Below are 14,965 nucleotides of genomic sequence, written 5' to 3' on the forward strand. Positions count from 1 at the left end.
GTTTTAGTATTTCAATTTAAACTAAACTAAATAAGAAATGTAGCCTTGACAACTAAATAAATAAATTAAAAATATCTGTGTTTTCTTGTATTTTGTCTTTCATTTTATTATTTGTTTTATTTTTAGTTTATTCAGCTTTATTTGTTTCAGTTGAATCAAATAAAACACAAGCAATGTAGCCCTGGCAACAAGCTGAAATTAAACAGAAATTTGTATATTATTTTATTGTTTTATTTTATTTTAAGTAACAAAAACATTTTTATGTTTTTAATTTTAGTTGTAATTAGCTGTAATAACCCTGTCTTACATTACTATGTAAAGCATACAAGTCATATACATACATACATACATATATATATATATATATTTTTTTTTTTTTTTTTTATTGTTGTTGCTGCTGCTTTTGTGTCCTGAAGCTTTAAACCCCAGTTTCTGTTTATTGTTGTTGACCAGCAGAAGTTGGGTCTAAGGATGAGTAATTATTGACAAAGTTTAATTTCTGGGTGTCTAACCAGTCTTTAACACAACCAGTATTTCACAGTGGAATCTGTCGCAGAACATATCTTATACATCTTTAGTGCTACTAAATACTGATTTTCTCCTGTTTTTTTCAGCAGTTTTGATTGTGTGGCATTTCACTTTTCTTGTTCGGTGAAGTTTTTAGCCAACTTCTTCTTTCAGTTCCTTTCATTGCCAAAAAAAAAGTCTTCTCATAAAATCACGGGTGACTTGATGTGTGGCGCATCTTGACTTATGTGACACAATTATAAATGTGTACATTTTATACTTTAATATAAGCAGGGATTGGTGCTGATATACTGTATATCACACGTGTGCAAATTCACAGCACACACACGATTACTCTTTAGGCGAGTGTGAGGTTGATTGATGAATGTGTGGAAGGAGGCTAATCTATGAATGAACTACAGCTAATCATTAGCCGTGTTTGCTAAGTCAAGCTTCACTAACACATCGCTCATACTTAGAGCTAGTGATTTCAGCAAAACTCTAGTTTTAGGTATTAAACTATGTTACTGTACGATAAATATGAGTGATACCTCAAATTTTATTTATGTATTACTTCTTTTGGTAGTAAATTAGGCAATGCTAATTATAAAAACAATTTAATATAATATTATAAAATAATATATTACCAAACGTTCTATTATTTTCTATACTGATGTAATATTTTTTTAATAATATAGTTGATAATTTGATATTAAATAATGGTTAAGACATTTAAGCAATTCATTAATAAAAGTATGTAATGTACGATTAATGTTTCAATATGTTTTTATTTATTTTAATATCTATATTTTAAAATGTTCTATAATTAAATCTTTTCATATATTTTAGTTTTTATTATAATTTCATATTAAAAATGGAAATCTGTTAAATTAAGAATAGAAAATAATATATATTAATTCTGTAACATTTTTGCTATACTTTAATATTTGATCATGTAAATATTTAAAACGTAATCAATGATTAAGACTTTAAATTTCTTTTTAAATCAAATTTGATTTCATATAAAAATGATTGATGCATAGAATAGAAAAAGATTTATATTATCTTATATATTAAATTAGTAATACAATACAATTAAAAATAATGTAATATTTATTCATTCTAATATTTAAAATATTTAAGTAATTAATGATTGAATATAATATATAATTCATATTTAATTGTTTTTTAAATATTAAATCTAAAATAAATAAACAAATACTGTATATTCAAATAGTAATGTAATATAATGAATAATTTATAATTTAATATATATGTAATAATAATTTAACCCAATAATTAAGAATTAAAATATTTTTTTTTAAATGTAAGCAATTAAATTAATAATAGCCTTTTATATGAATTTATTCAGTGTTTTTGAAACATTTAATATTAAAGTTTTTTAGTCATAAAAATATAATATTAAATATGATATACAAAATTTGCAATAATATAATAATTAGTATGTGAGTATATTAGTTATTATAGATGATTAGACTGGCATATAGCATTTTTTTAAATGCAGTTTTACTTTCTAATTTAGGGGAAGGAATCGTATGGCACAACAAAATCTGCAAACGAAGCAGTTTTGAACCTTTTAAAAAGTAAACACATTTGAGGTCAAGCTGGCACAGGGACACTTGAGGATGTCAGTGTGAAGCAGAAGAACAAGCGCTTGGACGGTAAGCTCAACTGGCCGTCATGCACAGATGTTTCTGAATCAATCTCAATCATTATTCTTGTTATTAGGGATTATCCGAACCATCCTCTTCGCCTGCGGTTGTTCAGGCGGTGATCTCCATGCGTCCAAACATCTCTATCTCCTTGACTCTGGCTGTACTGTGGACATCAGTCCGCCCAAGATGTCCTCAGCTTGACACGTTTGCTCCAGGTCAGGGCTGTTTTACTGTAATCTGCTTGTGTTTCAGCATCATTGGGTGTTTCTAGCTTTGTTTTACATCTTGTGTTCCCAGAATCCTCTGCTCTGGAGTCTTTGGAGTGCCGTAATGACTACCGCTCTCATATCCGCTGCAGCTGGAGAGAAGATCCTCACGTTCATCTCTCTCTGCTCCACATGGATCCAGATGACCACCGGTGAGAGCCGCGTCTTCATACAGATCACTGGACATTACCACTGATATTACAGCAATAATAGCAGAAGATTAATACTTTAGGCATATTAGGAGAGTGGTAATTGTAGAGTAATAGTTTAGTCATATTAGAAAAGTAATAATAGTAAAGCAATAATAATTTAGGCACAGGAATGGTATAGTCGTAGAGCAATAAAAGTAAAATAATTCAGTTGTGTTGGTATATGAATAATAGTAAGGTAAAAATAATTTAATAATATTATTATGCATTGCGTTAAACAATGTCAGTAATTGTACTAAGAAAATTGTAATAAAATGTTAAAATGCTAAAATGGTCATATATTAACTACTTTGGATAGTAAAGAGCTATGTTAAATATTTCTGGTACCTTTTCTACTATAAAATATTTTACATCATTTTTTTAAACAGCAGTATGAATTACTTTATTATCGACAGGGACGACTTATATTCAAAGGCAATCCTGTATGCTTTTACGGTAAAATATTGTTAAAATTATGTTTTTAAGTAAAAATTTATCAATTGCTTTAGAATATTTGGGAAAGGGAATGTTTTATATTCCGTGTAAAAAGTCAATTTTGTCTTGTTTTTATTCAAATAATAATGTATTCTGTAAGTAATGCTTGAAATGCCATAACTGCATTTTTGTTTTACAGTAAAGTTGATCAATTTACAGCTATTTTTTATTAAACATTTAATAAAAAATTATGTAGAAATACTACTGAAGTAATTCAATAGTTTTTATCTGAGTTGTATTTAAAATAATATAATATAATATAATATAATATAATATAATATAATATAATATAATATAATATAATACACCATTCTATTCGTAATGTAATATTTATTATAATAAATTAATAAAAAAATATTATATTAAATGTATTTATTAATATTTAAAACATTTAAGCAATTCAGTGAATACAGTATAAAATACTAGAAATTATTGTATATTAATTTAATAAGAGTCATAGTAGAGTAAAATAATAGTTGAACAAGTAGTTTAGGAAAAAGATTTAAACATCACTCTGGATCTACACAGTTTAAGATCTAAAAACTGATTCATGATCAATCCATGACACATAAATTAAGCTAAAAGACTCAAATATATCTTATGATGGCTTGTTTTTATGATTTTTTGCTTTATTTCAGAGTATCGCCCTGTGTTCAGACTCCTAACCCTTCCCAGAATCCTACTGGGAGGGAGAGAGTTTCATGTCAGTATAACACATCTCTATTTGCCATCGGCTTTGATGACTTGTTCTTCTTCTACATGGCACACTCTTCTGGCATTTCCAGATCCTTCAGACTCACAAGATTTGGTACAATTTGTACAACAGATTTACAGTATACCATAGACATACCTAAGCATTGGCTGTTTATGTAATGCTTAAGCTGAGTCTACTCTTGACTTCCCTATAGAAGATGCAGATCCATACTGGAATTTTTACCAGCTAGATGACACACCACCCCCCTCACCTCTGACCTCTGACCCCTTCAGAAATCATGACCGAGAGCGCTCAGTGAGTGTCAAAACGACCACACTTTCAGTCAAAGGTCAAGCTAAACTGACACGAGATGTCTTTGAAATTATTTTTGACTTCCTTATGGTCAGAAAGACCAATGTGTTTTACACATAGACTATAAAAATCACTAGATCACAATCAAGAACAACACACCACCCTTTTTTTAATGATATAAGCACAAAAACAAACACTTGAATGTACATCAGTGTGGGGAAAAAACTTCATAAAATGATGGAAACTATCTTTGGGCAAAATTTATTTTAAATGCATTTAAAAAATTTTTTTTAGATAGGTTAGGTCCCATTTCATTTATGTATCCGTTATACTTCAGCCAGCCACCAAATCACTTTTCAGGATGTGTGCGGCACACTTGGTTTTACAAGTTGTTAATTTCGTATAAAAACATAATTTTAAGGGAAAAAAAATAACATGTAGATTCGCCACTACCTTGATGTTATATTATATTCAGTCTTACAAAAACATAAACATTTCACACAAATGACACCCTGTACTAAATACATATGATGCCTGCGACATGTGATAAAAGGTATCTTTTCTTAACTAGCGGTGACGGCGAGACACAAAGTTTCTATTTTAGAAATGATATCTATTTTTGCGATGTAGCTGCTGGAACAATAGCATGCAAACTATAACAATGGTAATCTCAGTTACTGATAATGTGTTTTTTCAATGTTAAAGTGTCTAACGTGAGTTTGAATATCATTTTCATGACCTTTATAGCCATACTGAAAGCAACAATAGATAGTGTACCTCAGATTTCAAAAATAAACTAAAGGAAACAACTGCGAACTCAGTGCGAGCCAACATGTGTAACAACCCGTATTCCAACAAAAATGGCATCAGTCACATAGTATGTATTTCAATAATATTAAAAAGGGTTTAATAATTATGAATAGGTGTCCATTCATTAGGAAATGAGAGTGATTCTGTCGTGTCATGTATTTATTTCCCATCTGGTGCTAGTCGCTTGAATCTTGTTGCTTCGCGTCACATCAGATTAGGACACGGTGTTAGCCATCAATTCGATAAAACATAAAATACAGTAGCTACAAGCTGCCATGAGACTGTTGCAAAGACTTATATTACAAGAGTTCTTCGTGCTTTTTGGAGGTTTAAACATAACAAAGTGATTTTGTTGTTTTTAATTGTCAAATTGAATTGTGTGTTGTACCATTGTAGTTCGAAATTGGCCATGAAATAAAAAGAGACAAAAATGGCGGGAAAGTTCACAACAAACCAACACAGAAACAAGTGGAAGACGGCGAGAATAGAACTGAGGTCTTAACCGACAGGCCAGAACTGATATCTGAGTGTGAGTATAAAAGAAAACCCAGTGGAAGTCTTTTATCTTTAGGCAAGTGGAGCCCCCTGGTGTCCTGGAGTATTATTGACCATTATTTGTTTCAGACTCTCTCCCCGGTCCATCTAACCTAAACTGCATGCTCAGCAACGGGAATAATTTGAGCTGTAGCTGGGATCTCAAAACAGATCTGGCCCAGTACATCAGCTACACACTGTCCTACCGTACGCACTCCACTGCACCGTGAGTGTCCGAGAGCATTTTAGATGGTGTAAACACTGTCTTCAGCTCTGACATGTGTGATCTTTCTCTTTTAGAAACGAGTGGGAATGTGTTGAGAAGGTGGAGGTCACAAATAAAGGAGCTTTGTTGAGGATGGTTGGTGTTTTTAGTGTCTTTGAGCCTGGAGTGCTGCAGGTGCAACTCACGCCAGTGCCGGTGACCAAAGTGATCCGCTCTTACGAACACAGTTTGTACATCTACAAATAAAACCCCCTTTTTAACCCCCTGCTAAAGAGCTGTGTCATTGATCTGGTCTGTATCTGTGGTTTTTGTGATCTAGTCCAGCCTGCATGTCCCACGGGTCTGAGCGTTGAACTGAGAGGAGAAGACTGGATTTTGAACTGGACTTTAACAAAGTACCGTACCGTACCTCTCACTACTGAGCTCAAGTACTGGAGCATACTAACCCCTGTGAGTATTACATATAGAAGGGTGTTTTTAGCCTAAATCATGACATGGTTTAAGCTAAAATACAAGATAGAACTCTAAATATTATTTGTCTTTGCAATATTTTAAATATTTATAATTTTTATGTTTCTTTAACTTCTTTGATATACTGTATGTAGTGCAGGATAGTAACTGTTTACATGTAATCATGGATTAAGTAATCCGATTCCAAAAATTAAGTACTTAAGTAATTGGAGTATATTACATTTTAAAATGCTTATAATCAGATTACAATTACTTTTTTATGGATTACATGATTACATATTATTCACACAGTGGCAGTAAATTATTAAGTCTGAACAAAAATATTTCAAACATGGAAGCATTTGGGCGTGTAATGTCATTGTTTCCATGTTTAATAATGTTTGTTCATGTAATGCAGGAATCCCCAAACATTTTTGTCAGCCAAATTCTTACAATGTAATATTTGCTTGAAAGTTAATATTTCAATAATTTAACAACAAGTTCATGTTTACAGTCCTCTGATGTTTTTAAATAGATGCACTGACATGTATATAAACAAATAAAATATTTATATTTGTAGTGTTTAAGTGCTTTTATTTTACATTTTTAAGATTGAATTATTAGGTTTGTAATCAACTCACTAATGTAATGTTTAATGTCTTTTATAATGCTAAAATCAAAAATGTTATATATTTTTTCTTAACTTTTTTATATCAATATGATACAGTATTTTATTTTTTACATTTTAAACAAGCTTATTAAATTAATCTATAAATAATAATACAACTTTTATTGTATACTGATTAACATAAATCTTTAAACCAAATTGGCCTTTTCCACAAAAATGAATAATAATAATAATAATAATAATTTTAAAGGAAATTTGAGAAAAATATGAAATCAAGGAAAATACTACTTCAATTACAATTTTTTGTATTTCCACTTTTGTACATTGTTAGTGGACAAATAAATATGTTTTCTCAAAAAGTGCTTTAAGAGAGTTTACTGCATCTTCCAAAAGTCCTCAAGGTCAAAAGTGCCATGCAGCTGTACAAACACCCACTTTCATTCTCTCACGCATGTGTTAACCTCATCTTTCTCTGTAGGAGGATGTAAAGCGCATCTTTCTCTCTGACGGGGAGATGGTGTTTGCTATATCAGAGCGTTCTCTCCAGGGTTCCTCAGAGTACTGTGCTCAGGTTCGCTGTAATGTGAGTGCCTCCAGACGTTCAGGATGGCGTTACTCTGGATATCCCTCAGAGTGGAGCGACCCCGTCTACTGGACCACACGACCTGGTTTGAGACGACTCCACTCCCTACATATCAATATATCTTTGTTGTACAATACAAGACAACAACATACATTGTATAAATTAGGGGTGTTCAAACCTGTTTCTGGAGGGCCACTATCCTGCAGATTTTTAGCTCCAACCCTAACTTAACACACCTGAAGATGCTGATCAAGGTCTTTAGACTCAGTAGAAACTTTCAGGATGTTGACCCTTCCAGGAGCAGGATTGGACACCCTGGGTATAAATCTTATTAATGTATGTTTTTCTTTCAGAAGCTCTTGCGCCACATCTAGTTACATTTCTCCTGTACTTCCTCATTGCGACTCTCACGTCAGCTGTCTCTATCATAGCTTTTATCATTCTGGTTGTCGCTCAGCGGTAAATTTTGTAAAATTCTTTTACAAAGTTCTTTTACCCTTTAGTTACTGTTGCTATGTCCGACAAACTATGATGATCTCATGCCACACATCATGTTCTCATCTCAGCTTTCGAATTTTGTCATTTTTTAAGGAATTCCAACAATAAATACCGTTTTGTGGCACTTTGTAGTTGTATCTGTTGTCGCGCCTCATTTCAAACGGCATGTGAATTGATCAACTCTTCCTGTCTAATTATAGCACAAAATAAACATGAGTGAACATCAGAAGGTATCTTGTTTCAATCGCGGAAAGACATCAATACACACCTTTTTTCAAGTCCACTGATGTTAATCAATAAAGGGCAAATTCAGCATTATGATCGGTCAAAATGCCTGTCAATCAAGCTTCTGGCTAAGGGTCAATTGCAATGACAGAAAAAGAGAATTTAAAATGCAACTACAGGAAACAAACATTTCTCTCTCTTTTTCTCTCTTTAGAAGACTGAGAGAATGGGACGTGTCTCTTCCCTCTCCTGTCCACAGCAAAGTCTCAAAGGTGTCACAGGTAGGTTGAGCCCTGAACTTGGACCACGTCACATCAGCTATGGCCTTGTTTACATCTGGTATGATGAAACCGAAGTAGTGGGCGAGCCTTCGTCTTTAAGATTTAAACTACAAATGCAGTATGGTTACATTCAGTGACTACCTTCGAACGCAGTTTAATTGATTGAACAGGATATTTGTTGGACACTTGCATTTATCAATGTCATCTAATTCTTCTAATCTTCTAAACATAGTACACAATCATAAGCTGACTGTGTGAACATCCTGTTTACCGATAGCATCCTCAGATGGAGCACTTCCCCTGCATTACCGAATTGAAGGATCCTGATATCAGTAACGCTCAGATTGTGGATGTCCATCTACAGTTGTCCTCGTTGTAAGTAAATTATAGGCTCTATTCCTGGAACACTCTGGAATTTCTGGAATGGGAAGTCGTAAAATTCTTTGTAAAGAGATAAATAGAGGGAGATAAATGTGATAGCCAATGATTTGTTTTTCCACGCAGCGATTCAGAAAATACCTTAAACATTGATGCCAGCAACCAGTGCAGAGAAACCGAGGGCCATCCGTTGGTTTTGCACGTTGATGATCCATGCCTTGTGTCCGTGTGTTCCTCTGGGAATGCAAAGGGAATAAATGGTCTAATTCAGCCTCGTACCACCAACTTCCATGACCCAGTTCTCCCATGTTCAGAGGGATACATGCAGAATCCTGCAAATTCTGTTGGCACTAGCCAGGGTGCATCGCAAGAGGCTTGTTGTCTGAATGTAGAAATGGGCGACAGGTACATGAATTGCCCTAAGCCTGTTTTGATCTGACCTAAACAAAAGACAAATTTAAGACAAGATTTAAACAAAGATGTTTTCCATCCACCTTCCTCAGAAAGTGCTCCAGGAAAACTCTGAGTGGAGTATATATTTAGATATTTCAGCATACCTTCAACTCATCGAAAAGAATACAAACATGTACAAAGATATCAAATAACAAAGGAAATCCCAGAAGCTCATGGCTGCTGTTTCTGTAGTTACCACCAGAGTACAGTATTACATAAGATACTGTAGTTTGAGACTTTGGGTGATGTTAGGAGTGTGCAAGCATGCTCCTGGAGATCCACTGTTTTGCAGAGTTCAGTTCTGACCCCAATTAAATATACCCAATTAAACATGAAACACGAACAACATAAAATCATTTAATGAACATTAACAACAGGAAATCTTCAGGCAAGTGTGTTGGAGTATATTTGGGATTAATTCATTGGTTTTCGTGGAGTAGGATTAAACACCCCTCTTTACCCTTGCTTTATAAGCTTACATGTACATTATTAATTCATTTAATAAAATTAAAGTTGTCTGCCAAATATATCTCTTTAATCTTGGAATTTGTGTCTTGTGTAACTACAAAATATTTCACTCAGTATCTGTTAAACAGAAAGAAAGAAAAAACCATCACAAATTTGATATCTCAATTATTTCTTATAGACATCAATATTAAATCAAGAACATACAATGTCTCCCGTTTCTCAGAGTATTTTTCCTGAGCAAAATGTCTTGTTTAATCTTGGTTTAGAGAAGTGGTTCTCATCCTTTTTGACTCCAAGTGCCCCTAATTTTCCACTCCAGTATTTGACGGCACTGTGAATTTTGATAGTTGTTTTAATCCGTAATCCCTTATCTAGTTTAAAATAAGGATTAAGGATTTTATTAATCAAATGAGATTTCAATTTGGAAAATGTTTGTGTCTTCAATTTGAAAAATGTTTGTGTATTTTTCCTGTAGCGGGTTTTATTACTTTAGCTAAACAGATAGAGTATTGCATTAGGTCATGGGTTCGGTTCCTGGGGATGACATATTGATACATTTATTTTAAGCTTCTTTGGAAAGAAGTGCCTCTCAAATACAAATTATTAGAGTTTGTGTTATCTCGGCTCTTTTGATTTCTTTTGAAGTCGTCACCCCTTGGCTGTTCTTTCATTGTGTGTTTTCTGAATGACTGTAGACGCGTGCAGTGAACAGCTGTTTGACTCTTAAGAATGAGTAATTACCATTCACTCTCTTATTTTGAGACGTTATGTGCATATGCGTGTGTTTCTCCAGGCAGTGCAGGTCTGCTTGTCAAAGGAAACAGCTGTCATTTGAACAACGGTGTGACTGCACGAAAATAAAGAGGTAGAGATAAGGCGATATGGAGACGTACTCTGTCACGCTCTAAAAAAATGAATGACAGAACAGAGATTCACTTTCAAAACTAGGTTGAGTTCAATCAAAATAACCTTTTTGAATGTGATGTTTGTGTGTCACCTAATCTGATGGATGGATATCTCACCTGTATCTTCCACACCTGGCTGTGGGCTGCAGGCCAAAAAACACACATACGCACTTTTATCACACTAGGTCAGAAACTGCATGAAAATTCTTCTAAATATCCTGCAAGATTTGTGGTAAAATTCCAACCCGATCTCACAAAAGTACATACAAGTAGTACGCCAAATAAAAACAAAAACTCATGGTACTGATATGCAAAAATTGACTTTGGCATCTATATGCTACGCAATGGGTAGGATTAGGGTTGTGGCGTAGATGCGTATCAAATGTATGCAAAAACTGTGTATCATAAGCACACCAAAGTAATTTTTTGCAAATCAATACCACAAGCTTTGATCTTATTTGGCATATTATTTTATACGCATTTCATGAGACCGAGCTCTAAAATTCACGTTTAAAAAGTTCATAAACAACAGTGCAGGAGGAGCTACATCCTGAAGTTTGAATCCCTCTTGTTCATCTTTCACATCTGGCTTGTTCTGAAACAGCTGTGTTTGCCACGGCCCCCTCAAGATTTATGGCCCACCTCTCCACACCTTCACCCATTCCTTGTTCTTCTCCTCCATCAGGTGCATCCTCTTACCAACCATTTCACTTCCTACAGTTACACTTTCACATGTTCATGCTTCTCTTCTTCTTTAATCTTTGTTTCTTAATCTCACAAAGTCTCGACCCTCATCGTACCTTTCTTTAGTTCCCACCTGTCCCCCTATATGCCTCTCACAACCTGTTTTAAATCTGACACTCACAGCTGCTTCGTGAACTCTACTACCACCATTATCCCACCTTTTTTGTCCTCTCCCATCTTTCCTTTTACCATTTCATTCACACCCTTCCCCTCTTACCCCATTTTCATCAACCACCATCCATTTTTCTTTGTTCATTGCCCCATGAAACTTGTTACAGTGATAAAGTAGTGTATCTCAGGAAAAACTGGATTTTTTTAAAGACATTGCACCAATGTATTGTCAGTAGGCAAGCAGTGGTTACCAGTCCTGGTCCAGGAGATCCCCATTTCAGAAGACTCCCAATTCAAACTCACCTTCAACTCGTCAATTCATTAGTAAAGACTCCAAGACCTCAAAAGTGTGTCATATAAAACAGACACCAAAACCATGGGAGGTTCTCCAGGACCAGGATTGGGAACCACTGGGTTACAGAAATGGACCATCTGAAACAGGGGTCTCCAACTCTGTAATGGAGGGCCGGTGACCTGCAGAGTTTTGCTCAAACTCTAATTACACACACCTGAACCAGCTAATCAAGGTCTTACTAGGCATTCTTCCAGACAAGAAACTTCCAGACAAGTTGGAGCTAAACTCTGAAGGACACTGGCTCTCAGGACAGGGTTTGGAAACCCCTAATTTAGAAATTGCTGTGGTTATTAGGTCTTGACTTTGTTTGAATTAAAGGCATTTCTGATGTGAAATCTAAAAACAGTAAACTTCCTGGTTTCATAAACAAACTATTGAAGTCTCAGAAATGTTATTTAAGAAATGTTCATTCAGAATTGAATTATGACATTCTGGTGCAAAAAAAATACAATTAAATAAAAAATAAAACATTGTAAGCAATGTCGTAATTACCATGATGGTCTTCTTGGAGCTGTTCCAAGTAGACTCAGAATTATATGAAGTTTCAAATGTATCTTTTGGAAGAGCCTAATCATTCAGTCCTTGTCAGTAATCAATAGGAGCCTATAGAAGCAGCACTCATCGCAACGTCCCAACATCAATTCTTCCGGCTTCCCTCCAAGTCCCCATCTCCTCTACTGTTTGTCATCCTCCCTGTATGTAGTATCGCAAAGGGGGGGGGGGGGGTGATTGAACTCGGAGCTCAATTCAAGTCTCAGTTTCGAGCCTTCATCGAGGATTGCAAGCCAAGTTCCGTTTACCATTAACAAGGATAAAATGGGCAGATGAAATCGCTAAATTATTATAAGCTATGTCATAATTACCTCCAAAAGACTGAAATGACAACACATGATGTTCTAGTAGGAGCAGTTCCAAGTCCTTGGATTTAGAATTATTTGTCTCTATGGCAACACTAACACTGCCAAAGTGCTCACATGGTTGGAGAACTCGTAATTACAGCATGTAAGCTGCAACGTTCTGAGAGCTATTACTTGGACTATGTGATCGCTGAACCACCTCACTGATGCCAGATTCATTTAGACATTAACTAGGCACTAACTCCCAGACTGAGGACGTGGAACAGCTCTGAGTAGATCGTCACATGTTGTCACTGGTATTACGGCAATTACAAGATCGCTTGAACGCAGCTATAAATGAACCTTATTGCGAAAATTTTTTTTTTTTTTTTCCCCACTTTATTTTGATTTTTTTTTTTTTCACATAAACAGAGTACATCACACAATTACAGATACCATTGTAATATCACATAAATGTAATCAATTCCGTCTCTTTTGTTCATAGAAAGAACCAAATAGCAAATAGAGACAGAATAAAGTTAATTCTAAGTTATAAAAAAAGGAATAATAAAAAGGAAATATACAATTATGGATCCGTCATATGATGCAACTTACGTCCAAACAGCATTCAGCATGAGAGAATAAAACAATGACATAAGTATAAACAATAAGCAAGAACAGCAACATAAACCAAAAAGTAAAAAGTAAAAAAAAAAAAAAAAAAAAAAAAGGAGAGATGATGAAATAAATAAAAAAATGAGAAGCCATATAAAGCTTGGTCATCCAAAGACATATTCAGGTTAATCTTGCGTGTAAGAAGATTCTTTACTGCCAGAGGGGATATAGACAGGTGTTTAAAACCATTTCACTTCCCTACACAATCTAGAAAAGGGCCCCAAATTTTATAAAAGTTGTCAGAAGATCCCTTTATTGTATGCCTAATTTTTTCTAGTTTGATAAAATGAAAGATATCATTAATCCATGAAGAATGAGTGGGAGGTGTAGGTGATTTCCAATTTATTAAAATTAGGCGTCTCGCCAGAAGAGTAACAAAAGCTACAAAATCAGTCTTATATTTGGGCATGTCAAGTGAAAGAGAAAGAGTACCAAATAGAGCTGTGACAGGCAAAGGTTGGACATAAATTCCAAGAACTTCAGATAATGTTTTAAAGATCAAAGACCAATATTTGTGTAGAGATGGACAAGACCAAAACATATGCGCAGTAGATGCAGGGGCTTGATGACAGCGATCACACATGGGATCTACCTCAGGATATATTTTAGAAAGTCTAACTTTGGTCCAGTGGCTGCGATGAAGGATTTTACACTGCATCAGACCCTGTCTGGCACAGAATGATGAGGAGTGCACACGACTTAGAATCTTTTCCCATTGTTCTTCTGGAATATTTTCTCCTATGTCTTCCTCCCACTGAGATTTAATAGATGCAAGTGAGCTTTCACGTAAGGAGCAGATTTCTTCATAAAAATGTGAGATCATACCCTTCATAACATGAATAGGTTTGAGGAAGGAGTCAATGGGAGTAACACTAGGGAGACTAGGAAACTGAGGGTGCGTGTCCCGAACAAAACTACGAACTTGCAAATATCTAAAAAAATTGTGTTTGGGCATTGCACAGTTTTCCCGTAATTGCTGGAAAGATGCAAATACATTATCTATATAAAAATCCTTAAATGTTATAATACCTAATGCCGACCACTGAGAAAAAGTCCTATCCATTAATGATGGTAAGAAAGCAAAATTTGCTGCTATAGGTGCAGAAATAGAAGAGGTTTGTAAACCAAAGTGGAGTCTGAATTGCCTCCAGATTCTCAATGTAGTTTTAACGATAATATTTTTGGTGTAGGGAGAAGATGAGCATTTAATGGGAGCATGTACTAAGGCTGCTAGCGAAGTAGGCATACATGAGGTAGCTTCCATGGTAAGCCATACAAATGAATCATGTGAAAAATCTTGATTTAACCAGTATTGCATGACCCTAAGATTTGTAGCCCAGTAATAAAACTGAAAGTTAGGTAAAGCCATTCCCCCAAGTATTTTGGGTCTCTGAAGAAAAGCCTTACGAATTCTGGGGATCTTTTTATTCCAAATAAAACCCAAAATTAGAGAATCAATTTGACGAAAAAAATGTTGAGGAAGGAAAATGGGTATGCACTGAAAATAATAAGAGAATTTTGGAAGAATATTCATTTTAACAGAGTTGATTCTTCCAGCCAAGGACAGAGGAAGCAGTGACCAGCGCTCAAAATCTTTCTCCATCTGTAGAAGCAACTTAGAAAAGTTAAATTTAAAAAGGTCTTTAAATGTATCTGTGATGCAAACT

The 14,965-nt window shown here is 34.6% G+C and overlaps 1 protein-coding gene across 1 annotated transcript; it reads left to right on the top strand.

Moving 5' to 3' along the window:
* Positions 1-2,136: 2,136 nt before the first annotated feature.
* On the top strand, positions 2,137-9,809 carry LOC113039863 (interleukin-3 receptor class 2 subunit beta). The gene is made up of 14 exons (XM_026197994.1): positions 2,137-2,189; positions 2,296-2,398; positions 2,481-2,601; positions 3,771-3,940; positions 4,041-4,141; positions 5,345-5,477; positions 5,573-5,708; positions 5,783-5,934; positions 6,028-6,158; positions 7,265-7,454; positions 7,723-7,828; positions 8,307-8,373; positions 8,651-8,748; positions 8,878-9,809. Exons 2-14 carry the CDS (start codon positions 2,308-2,310, stop codon positions 9,188-9,190), a joined length of 1,809 nt encoding a protein of 602 aa, XP_026053779.1. The 5' UTR covers positions 2,137-2,189; positions 2,296-2,307; the 3' UTR covers positions 9,191-9,809.
* The last annotated feature ends 5,156 nt before the right edge of the window (positions 9,810-14,965 follow it).

The sequence above is a fragment of the Carassius auratus genome, chromosome 22 (genome assembly GCF_003368295.1).
Source record: "Carassius auratus strain Wakin chromosome 22, ASM336829v1, whole genome shotgun sequence".
NCBI lineage: Eukaryota > Metazoa > Chordata > Actinopteri > Cypriniformes > Cyprinidae > Carassius > Carassius auratus.

What these genes read in the sequence shown, in the direction of transcription:
- LOC113039863 (XM_026197994.1), top strand. Translation starts at nt 2,308, where the DNA reads ATGCGTCCAAACATCTCTATCTCCTTGACTCTGGCTGTACTGTGGACA. An exon ending in ATCATGACCGAGAGCGCTCA is followed by an intron (nt 4,142 to 5,344) that starts GTGAGTGTCAAA and finishes GTACCATTGTAG; the next exon opens with TTCGAAATTGGCCATGAAAT. An exon ending in GATCCGCTCTTACGAACACA is followed by an intron (nt 5,935 to 6,027) that starts GTTTGTACATCT and finishes TTTGTGATCTAG; the next exon opens with TCCAGCCTGCATGTCCCACG.